The sequence below is a fragment of the Salvelinus alpinus genome, chromosome 11 (assembly GCF_045679555.1).
Source record: "Salvelinus alpinus chromosome 11, SLU_Salpinus.1, whole genome shotgun sequence".
NCBI classification, from domain to species: Eukaryota; Metazoa; Chordata; class Actinopteri; order Salmoniformes; family Salmonidae; genus Salvelinus; species Salvelinus alpinus.
The window spans coordinates 29,148,300-29,159,617 of NC_092096.1; the positions used below are offsets into that span (position 1 = coordinate 29,148,300).

Genomic DNA, 11,318 nt, shown 5'->3' on the forward strand with positions numbered 1-11,318 from the left:
AAGCTTTTATTGTCATACCCAAGAAGACTCGATGCTGTAATTGCTGCCAAATGGGCTTAAACAAAGGTCTGAATACTTATGTAAATGTCATCAGTTTTTATTTTTAATAAATTAGTAAAAATGTCAACCTGTTTTTGCTTTGTCATTATGGGGTATTGTGTGTAGACTAAGGAAAAAAGTTAATCAATTTTAGAATAAGGCTGTAACGTAACAAAATGTGGAGAGAGTCAAGGGGTCTGAACTTTCCAAAGTCTGATCATCACCCTTACTACAAATGTCAGAATTCTATGGAATGCCATCAAAGGTTTTATAAAAATGTATGCAAATGCAGTTGCATCTGAATAAATCACAATGGGAAATTTTAACTGCATTAGAGCGTTTTCAACAAACCCTTTTTTTCAGACGAGGTAGCTATTACTATTTCCAAAGTCAAGACGCAACTTCATTTATTGACAAGACGAAGCAGAATTTGCCATCCATTGAGTTAGACTCAACCATGACATCCATGGTAATCGTCCCAGTCATTTACTGGCCAACAAGCTACGCCGTAATGATCAATTAGCTGATATTGCAACTATTGAATCTGAAACAGGGGAATTACTATCAGAACCCAAACTAAGCCAAGATTCTTCTATAAATAACTGTACATCTCAATGTAACAGCAGGTTTGCTATGTAGAGCTGAAAGACTAGGAAAGGCCAATATCGGCTCGGCCGTTCTCTACGATGGAGGACTCCATCTCTACTTATGAAATCTCAAACATTTGGGAATAGAGAAGACCATTGCCAGAAATTAACAGAACGTTCAATCCAACCTCATATTCTGCTGGTTAATCTATATTGTCAAAATGAATATTGCCACGGCTGAATTTCTGTAGTTCAATACTTCCCATGTCTCGTCCTTCTGGCTATTGGGATAAAATTAATGGTGTGGTTTCAAAATTAATATGGCAAGGTAAGCGATCCCGGTTAAAATTAACTTAGAGAAATACGTAGGAGGATTAACTGTACCAAACTTTAAAATTTATTTCCAGGCACTAGCATTTCACCCCATCCTAAATTGGTTTAGACATGATTCTTCCACCCCCTGGCTGAGTAGAGAGAGAAATATGTTGTATCCCATTGCCCTGGAAGAGGTAGTCTTCACTGATAAATCCCTTAATGTAAACTATGCTTTGGTCCTATTATACTCAATTATTTCACAATGCCTTTGCATCCCCCTAATGGTCCAAATATGTAATCACTACCCATGCCGATATCATGGACAGCAATGGTTTGAGAACATTTCAAGATTTGAAGACATACACATTACCAAGCGACTCTTATATTTACAATTTAGGTCATCTATGCCAATGACAGGATTTATAAATAAATTATCTGGGTTCCCAAAAATATTGAATCTCTATAATATATAAACAACTTTTGGAAAGCTCATTATGTGCTCGCCATTAAAAAAGTATGGTCCAAAGACCTAAGTGAATCTGAACAACCATTTAACTGGAATAGAATATTGGAAAATATGACCTTGGTGTCCTAACCATTAACTTAATACATTTTAAGTTGGTATTTAACACCAATGAAAAGTTATGATGAAATTGGACCCAACTCCCAACTAGGGTTGTAATGACCGCGTGGTCACGGTAATTTCCTCTTTGGTAGTACCCAAATCGCTAACGACCATTAGGTCGCTAATGGCCTGGTACTCAGGGCTGTATTGTCCCTCTAACCACTGACATCACTACAAATATCAAAAATCCCATCAAACATCATCATGCTTTTAAACCTCACCATTAGGCTACATTTTTTGGACCTCAATGATGATCAATTTGAAGAAAGAAGTTCTTCAAGTTGAACATGGTCGTTGTTTCAATGTCAAACAACTAAATGGAGAGCGCTTTCTAAGGTGATGATTAATTCAAAGCATTTAAGACGTTGCATGTAGAACACCCATATGAATATTAGAGCCTATGCATAGGCATATGCCTTTGAGCCCAAGCCTGAAAAAAAGACCCCGAATTAAAATAATTACTGTGCTGTTATACAATACATTACGCACGGCAGAAAAACTTTTATTTTATAAAAACACAGATTTAAGATGTCTTTGGTACATAATTGGTCTAGACTCCCAACCATTTTTTGGGGAGTAATCAGCTTGGAGTGTAGACTGGTTACCTTATGCTACACTCCAAATTATCCACGAGTCTGGGAGTGAATGTATAAGACCTAGGCGATGCTGTTGGTTCATTGATTGTGCAGGTGGCTTACAGATTTAGCCTACAATTATAGTGACTTTGTATTTGATTTTGAATAGCCTAGTAATAGGGTATGTTTAATATATTCATAATAAATAGGCTGACATTAACTTTACCTACAGAATAGATCACCATTGTGTGTATCCATCTCCTCCTCTCTCTCTCCTTCATTCCTTTCTCAAGCATGCAGAGATAGGGGCTGTCAACAGTTTAAATATGTTTCTTTGTGAAAACATGTTACTATCAATGTTCATGAACATGTTTCCCAAATTAAGCACTGGGTAGCTGCAGGAACATGGTTGGAGAGCCCGTGACATACATAGTTTGTGCAGTATATCACCTGTCACGCAGTGAGGATGCATACTCTTCAAAGAGTGGTTAATCCGCAAAGTGAAATAAGTGTTCTTATAAGCCCAGACATTTCTATATGCAATCCCGTGTGAAAGCAGGGTTTTGATGGTTGCCATTAAAAAAGAGGAGGATCCCAGCTGCTACTATATTTATTTCTCAGCTGCTCCGCTATAAAACAGGAATAGCCTACCCGGCATAATTTAAACTGTGGGAACGCGGCCTCCATTCGCTATTCGAGTGCATAAGGATGACATGTACATTTTCCCCTCCCCCTGTTCCTACCCATTTGATAATGGGCCACTCTAAATCAAAACAAATGTGACATATTAGTAAAGACAAATGTAAACTGAAAATAGTCTGATGGGTGAAAATACGATCACTTGATGAGAGAACAGGGTGCGCAGCCTGAGGCAAGGAAGAGTAGCTTTTTATGCAACTTTTTCAAATAGAATAGCCTAGTCGCATCATGCAGTCCACATGTTTTGATTTCTGGGACATTCTAAGGTTTGTATCAGTCACAACTAAATTTGCCAAATAACTACAGATAGAGATATGGGGGAACTGACACCCAACCTGTGTTGCTAGGCAGGATGGGAAGGGGGTGCAGATAGAGATATGGGGGAACTGACACCCAACCTGTGTTGCTAGGCAGGATGGGAAGGTGGGCAGATAGAGATATGGGGGAACTGACACCCAACCTGTGTTGCTAGGCAGGATGGGAAGGGGGGGGGGCATGTTAGGCTGGGGAGTGTAGGCCCACCTCTGTTTCTTTACATACCAATTGTGTTACTACAAAATCCCGTGTGTTCAATACAATCATTTCTCTGTATGTATTTCTTAGTTTTGTATCCTTTAGAGTACAGGTACATGTGGTATAAACTAAGTGTGTAAATGAACATGTATATTGTACCTGTAACACCCACCTCCAACAAAAAACTGACAAAACAAATAAGTGGTAAAAAATAAATATAATAATGCACCGCAAAGTGACTGCCATTAAGCTGCACACTGTTTGAATGCTCTCCAAGTTTAAAGACAACGTTTCGACCAAGGGTCTTTGTCAGGTTAACTGTGCAGCAGGGCAACCCTTTCACTAACGCAAGACCTCTACTCACTTCAACAAACAGCCATTGGCTTCCGGGTCTGTGCAGCCACACTTCTCTGGCTCTGATTGGCTGACTCTCTTCTTCACAGGAACCTGAGATTCACATCACAACTGAAGTCAAAGCACGTACATTCTTCCTGCATAATGACTAAAGCTATAATATAGCGTGTGAATGCCATTTATAAATCGTGAAACATAGAAGGTAGAGCCAGTGGAGAAACCCCTGCTTACCGTCACACATCCCAGCACAGCGTCACGTTTGTAGACAACATTGAAAGGCTGCCTGTCCACTGGGCAGGATGGAACTGCCTGCAACTTAAAACACAGGGGGAAAAAAACATCAGTCCAACACACATCTTAGCCATGTATAGTGTCCTGAGCCTCACCGGGAGTAAGACCATGGCTTATCACAATAGACAACTTGCCAGTTGCAGCACTATCTGTTGCCACAGAGGGTGATGTGTCTAGGGGGTAGGACAGTACATGGTGCTTACCTCTGCCCATCTGAGGAGGCAGCTGAGGCAGAATAAATGGCAGCAGCTGTCGGGCATGGCCAGGACACAGCGGCCCAGGGCGCCCAGGCAGATAGGACACCGCTCCGCCTCTTCCGGCTCCGGGTCGCCCTCTGGGGTCTGTCCGTCTGACAACCAGAGAGAGGTGGCACAACAGCTTGTCATTCAAGAACAAACTTGAGGGTAGAGACTTTGAAATTAAATCATCACATCAAAGCCCACTGAAATATCTTTTTCATGATGACTGTCTGGCAGTTACTTACCATTTCCCGATTCACCCGTCATCTTTGGCACAGTGTTGCTTTGTCCCTAATGACCAGATGACCCCTGGAAATAAAAATGAATGAGAGATTCTTGTTAACAACCCAGTCACAGTGCCATCACTTAATAACATTAAACTTGAGATCTGTGTGTGTAACCAATTTGTTAAGCAAGTTTTCCATCGACTTTAATGCATTATTTACACAATGGACAATTTCATCCTTAAGAGTCTATTGAGATACATGTTTGTCAATTTAAGTAACAATTGTGCAACAAGTAACAATTATGCATCGCAAAAAATATATATACATTTCATGAGCCTTCTTATATCTCCTAGATATAGGACAGACACTTCAAAACATTATTTCTTATGATTTCTTTTTGGACTGTCTTTTATGAATTAACGAATGAGTTACTCAATGCGTTTCTATGGGCTATAGTATTAAAGGCCAAATTCAATATTTTATCAAATAATTGACAAGTTACCCATCTTCTTCAGATTCTCATCAGATCATCCAAAAAACCTGCCAAGATACCTAGCTAAGCCTAGCCAACCCCATTTAGATGTATGCAATACTTTTTAGCTAAAATACAATAACGTTACGCTAGCGCAAATATTTTTTGGTTTAATATAGAATTGACTGGAGATGTTATTGAGATCAAGTGATAAAATTAAACTGTCTTCAATTTTAACTTAATTTTCCTGCATTTTGGAGTAGAATGTCCTTTTATCACTAAGCGTTTTATTAGGTCCTACTGCTTTAGTAAGAACTTCTCACTTGTAAGTAATTGTAAAATACAGTTCTGGAGGTTGTATTTTTTTTGATAGATTCTCAAATGTATCTACCCCCTTGTCTGAACATCTGATGATACCCGGTCAGCCCATAATTTAAATGTATCATCAATCATCCTTGGCTTAAAGTCTCCATCCATTACAATTTCTCGCAGGTAGATAAGATCTGTTTGGATGCCTTTTTATTTTGGTGATCTTTGTCCAGATCTTTATAGTGTTATTTATACAGGTATTTTCTATCTTCCTAGTGTGTGCATTGATTGTCTTCATAAATATAGTTGCACTTACAGTTTTTCCATTTGGTGGATTCCATTTAGCTGTTGATGCCGGGTTTATCCAAACAAAAATTTATTTTAGTTGGTCAGCTATATAATAATTCATTAGGTTTGGTAATGCTAGTCCCCCTGCTTATTTACATTGTTTGATTGTTTTAAGTTAGACACAGACTGTTCATCCTCCCCATATAAATTTACTCAGGAGTTTATCCCACTGTTTAAAAGTGTTAGGAGTAATAGTTTTTGATAGATTCTGGAACAGGAATAAAAATCTTGGGAGGACATTCATTTTAATATTTTAAATTCTTCCTGTTATTGTTAAAAGGCACTAATGTCCATATTTGTAGGTAGGTCCTGTTTAAACTGGTTTCACAGTGTTCCAAAGTCAGGTCTTGGGGTATAGTAATCAATAGGTATTGCAGTTTATTTTGATCCCATTTAAGTTTAAACTTAGTTTTGATGTCTTGGGATATTGGTTGACCTACAGTAATTGGTTCTGATTTCCCTGTATTTAGTCTGTATCCAGATACAACACTATGGTTTTATTTCATCCATAGTGGCGGGAACTCTAGAGAATAGTACCATTGACCATTATTCTGACATTGTGTTTTGTGCATCATTTGCAGCAAGTTCGGGAATGTTTTACAAAAGTATTATTATTTGCTTCTGCATCTAGAGTTAGCATAAGCTATTTATGTTTTTTCTTGAGAGCGTGTTCCATTACATTATTAATGTTTTTACTTAACTAGGCAAGTTAGTTAAGAACAAATTCTTATTTACAATGATGGCCTACCCCGGACGACGCTGGGCCAATTGTGTGCCGCCCTATGGGACTCCAAATCACGTCCGGGTGTGATACAGCCTGGATTTGAACCAGGGACTGTAGTGACGCCACTTGCACTGAGATGCAGTGCCTTAGACCGCTGCGCCACTCAAATGAAACGTTTGCCTAACATTAATTTCTCAGAAGTCTGCTGGACACAAAACCCATTTGGTCAGAGTTTATGATATCTGGGATTACATTACTGAATCTATTTGCAATAATTTATGTAAGCAATTTTTGGTCGCCGTTCAGCAACAATATTGGTCGATACGATGCACATTCTGCTGGATCTTTACCTTCTTTATGAAGAACAGTAATAATAGGGGAGTTACAGGTTGGTAACTTCTTTTTGAAGAAGAAGCATATGATATTATCACGCATCGAAGTACTGCTTTGGCCCCCACCCATTCCATTATGGGAGACCTCTCCATCATCATTAATCTCCAGATATTGTTACAGTGTTGCCCTGATTCCATTCTTAAATTCAATGTCATGAAAAGTGAATTATTTCATCTCCAGACTGTCAAGCCTTTCTTTTGTCATATATTTAGTTTCATACTTTGCATGATCCGATATTTCAATTGGTCTAATGTGGAGTTTAATGACTTTGGCTAGGTCTGTTTTAAACATGAAAAAATAGTCTAATCTCAAGTATATTTGTTACGTGCTTTAAAATAGGGTGTAGAGTTCTACAAACATCGATCAGACCCACCACCAAGTCTGCCCTTCTTAGTGTCACTGCAGCCTTCTCTGCCTTGTGTTTATGTTGACAATCTAACATGGGATTCATGATAAGGTTGAGGTATCCTCCCATTACTGTTGTCCCTTTTGGCTCCATGATAAGTAGGTTAAGCATTTTGGATATAAATTCGGGTCCTTGTTCGTTTGGGTTATATACATTTAATGTTATTTCCGTGCCCTCAAACCATTCCATTTACTAGTATGTATCTTCAGTCTGTCTACAATGGTTCTTTGTGTGAAAAGGGATATTGTTTTTGGTCATTAATGCTACTACCCCTCTTCTTGCTGACCAGTAGGAAGAGGAAAACACCTGTGCTGATGCCAGTTGTTCTAATTTTCTATGTTCTTCTTTAGATGTGTTTCTTGGAGAAAGATGATATCACCTCTATCCCTCTTCAATTTTAACAATATTAAAAAAAAAAAAAATTAATGGGGCTATTAACGCCATTTACGTTAAACAAAGTATTTAGAAATCTTCATAACGGGTGTCATTCTCTTTGTTTCTTGTAGTACCCATAATACACAGGTCCCCTCTCATTTTCCCATTATGCTGTATTTATTGTTCCATTGCCTGTATTATAAAAAATATAAAAATTACACTATCTTTATGAATTGTTTTGTTCATACTGAACTTCAAGACATACCCAGGCCCAAATCAAAGGCTATTCAAAATTATAAATTAAAATGGCCTCCAATTGTGCTACCACTTCCCTTGGGTAGCATGGGTCATAGGACCCATAAATTGGGACCCTTCCCTTGAAAAGAGCTCACTTACAGCACAAAAATATATTCTATAGATCCTTTAATTAGATAAATAGCAAATACACAAGCTAAATGCACATATACATAATTATCAAATAACAAAAAAGGAGAATATTATAGCGGTTACCAATTGGGAAGACGAGCTGTAAATAGTAATAACGCAATAAGACTGGGAGGACATATCTAGAAACATGTCCAAGACAATCAACTCTCTACTCGAGGGAATACTCATGAAAAATATTGACTGAATTTTCCAAAACTCCAATAACACAATCAAATTACAACCATGACATCACACCAAGTTGCTGGCATAACTTTGGAAGAATAGTGCTAACCAGACCCACATACTATATTCCTGCCCAGTCATGAATCATTTCTGTCTGCAAACATCAAAGCAGTGACTCACTCCTGCAAGTTCATGCTCTACAACATCGGTAGGGTATGACCCTGTCACACACAGGAAGCGGCGCAGGTCCTAAACCAGGTACTTGTCACCTCCCGTCTGGACTACTGCAAGTCGGTGATGGTCGGACTCCACGCTTGTGCCATCAAACCCCTGCAACTTATCCAGAATGGCGCAGCCTGCCTGGTGTTAAACCTTCCCAAGTTCTCCCATGTCACCCCGTTCCTCTGCACCCTCCACTGGCTTCCAGTCGAAGCTCGCATCCACTACAAGATCACTTGACTGAGGAAAAATATACTTACTATAACAGATGTGGTTGTCCCACCTATCTATCTTAAGATGAATGTACCAACTGTAAGCCGCTCTGGATAAGAACGTCTACTAAATGACTAAAATGTAAATAAACGATAATCCTATGGGGGTGAAGGCGGCCCAGTACATCACTGGTGCTTTCACTCATCGAAACAGTGCCTGAGGTGGGCACGCAGCATCAAGGACCCCACACACGCGCTGTTCTCTCCCTTACCGTCGGTAGACAATATCGGAGCATGAGGTCTGATACCAACAGGCTCAGATACAGTTTCTATCTACAAGCATCAGACTGCTGTGATTCTCCACACCTTATCACAACTGCTGACACCAGACTCTTACTACATTTCTCAATTTATACACTTGCCCCTATCCCCAATACACAGGTAAACATTGTACCTTCCTGTATTATACTTAGCCTAAAAATTTTATTCTATTCTACTGCCATTTACTTTATGTTCGTATTCTTGTTGCATTGTCGAGAAGGAACCTGCAAGTGAGCATTTCGTTGGACAATGTATACCATGCCTATCCAGCACATAAGACAAAACTTATAACTGCATCAGCATAAGCACAGCAACTGTGAACAAATGGTCTCGTTTTTGCCAGCATGTGTCTGGCGAGTAACTACTTGAATGAAAGGCTGATTTGGCCAAGGATTTCTCTCGGTCTCCACGTCCAATAAAAGAAACAAGCATACTTGAATAGTGGATTGCTAGCTAAGCGGGCTCCCGACCAGCAGATGAAGCAGGAGACGTCAGAGCTCTGGAGATCTCCCGAGTGGCGCAGCGGTCTAAGGCACTGCATCTCAGTGCTAGAGGCGTCACTACAGACCCTGGTTCAATTCCATCACAACTGGCCATGATTGGGAGTACCATAGGGCGACGCACAATTGGCCCAGCGTTGTCCGGGTTAGGCCGTCCATTGTAAATAAGAATTTGTTCCAACTGACTAGCCAAGTTAAATAAAGGTTAAATAAAATAAACTTGAAAAAACAAAAATAAACACTTTCACAAAGTGTACATAGCCAGTTGATAAGTTAATGTCTGCTTGGTGAGTGGAGCAACGGGAAAGTTTGTACAGCTGAAATGTGCCTTCCGCATTTAACCTCTGAATCAGGAAGCAAAACACTGTCCAGCGAAAGCCAGAGCAAACGGGTTTACCACAGTGGTAAGAGCACAACAAAAGGTCTTGCTTAACCAGTGTGTCAGCTCTGGCTAAATTACAGGCAGGCCTGGACACAGTCGCAGATATTTAAATTAAATGGGTTATACAGGTCACTGAGGTCACTCTACCATGTGAGCTGCTAAAATAACTAACGTTAGCCATGTTCTCTATCATCCAATGCCATCTTGGATTATTTAATTTACCAGCTAGTCAGCCAACTACTAACGTAAACTAGCTAGTTTCCAACTATCTAGTAAATTTGTCGAGTTGTGGTCTTGTATTTTATGTCCAGCTAGCTAACCAAATACCTCGCAGCGAACTGTCAAGTAAGTTGACATTTAATTTAGTAAACATTATGAAATGCCCTGCGTTCGCTGACGTTAACAGCTAACGTTAACAATTTAAACTTTGTGGCCCATGTGTGATGTAACACGACCCTTCAACTTATTCTAGTAGTAGTGTGTACTAGTGCCCCTCAAACTTCAACTAACTTCTGTTTAACTGGTTAACTAGCTACTTGTTATTTCTACTAGTTTGATAACTAAGTTAACGTTAGCTGGCTAGTTTGCAATTCAGATAACGTTAACAAGATTGTCATGATCAGGCGCTAGTCAGCTAACTTAACTACTTTTGGTTGATATAGGCTAGTCAGCTGTTAGGTAGCAGGCTAGTAACAACGTAATTGTATTTAGCTAAGTAACAAGAAACAAAACAAGTATGCTCATAGCTAGCTAGTTAATTATTCAACTTCATTGGCTAAGGAGACTGGCCTGGCCTACAGTACAGACGCTATATTAGCTAGGTAGCTGTTACCGTGGCTAACTAGCAGCTAACGATACTTTTGCTTGCCAACGGCTGCAGACTTGCTAAATTGGTTAGCTAGCTACGTGTTTGTTGACTTACCCGAAGCTAAATCAATAGCTAGAAAACTGGCGTGGTTGTTTATTTTTTGCTGTCTCACTTATTTCCGTGTATTGGTTAGACTCCAAAGCTAGAAGATAACCCGAATATAGCCGAATAGATTGCACTGCTAACTCGTTATACATCTAAGAACGTCTCGGCCACATGTCTCGATGTCTGAGACCTGTGAAGTTTAAACCGCACCGCACAGTGTCGCTGCAATACACTTTACACTAGGTTAAAAAAAATCCTTCAACTGTTTCCGGTCCCAGATATAACCGGAACACTGTTTAGTTGCCAATGATATGAAAATATTTTCAAGAAAGCATTGATATTTTCCTTGCTTTTCAATTGAACTGAATGTATATGCAATAAAATGACAATAAACAATTATACCAGTAACTGGCATGGGGGCTAAAAGGTTGTAATTTCATAAACAGTAGCAGGAGACCGACAATTTTAGTGACAGGCCATCAACAGAACATTCAAGTAAAAGGTAAGCTACATTCAGAGCCATATATACCCAATTAAGCTAGTTTGGGTGGACAAACCTTTAGATTGAAAATCATTCTGATCCACTTTCCACTGGGAGAGATGATCTAGGAAAGAAACTTTCTAAAACAGCTCAACTTTCTGTTGTAATTTGAGCAATAGAATATACACAT

The 11,318-nt window shown here is 39.3% G+C and overlaps 1 protein-coding gene across 3 annotated transcripts in view; it reads right to left on the bottom strand.

Annotated features, from left to right (window-relative positions):
- Nucleotides 1–10,879, bottom strand: part of LOC139533884 (protein SCAF11-like) — a 28,450-nt gene extending 17,571 nt beyond the window's left edge. For 2 of the 3 annotated variants that reach the window (XM_071332350.1, XM_071332348.1), the window contains exons 1-5: nucleotides 10,657–10,879; nucleotides 4,483–4,546; nucleotides 4,202–4,347; nucleotides 3,939–4,022; nucleotides 3,718–3,800 (exon numbers count right to left, since the gene is read on the bottom strand). In XM_071332350.1, the coding sequence (XP_071188451.1) occupies nucleotides 3,718–3,800; nucleotides 3,939–4,022; nucleotides 4,202–4,347; nucleotides 4,483–4,504 (335 nt within the window). In that variant the 5' untranslated portion in view covers nucleotides 4,505–4,546; nucleotides 10,657–10,879. Of the gene's footprint in view, nucleotides 1–3,717; nucleotides 3,801–3,938; nucleotides 4,023–4,201; nucleotides 4,348–4,482; nucleotides 4,547–9,286; nucleotides 9,517–10,656 lie in introns of those variants that run through there. The other variant, XM_071332349.1, reaches the window with a different exon arrangement.
- Nucleotides 10,880–11,318: the final 439 nt, after the last annotated feature.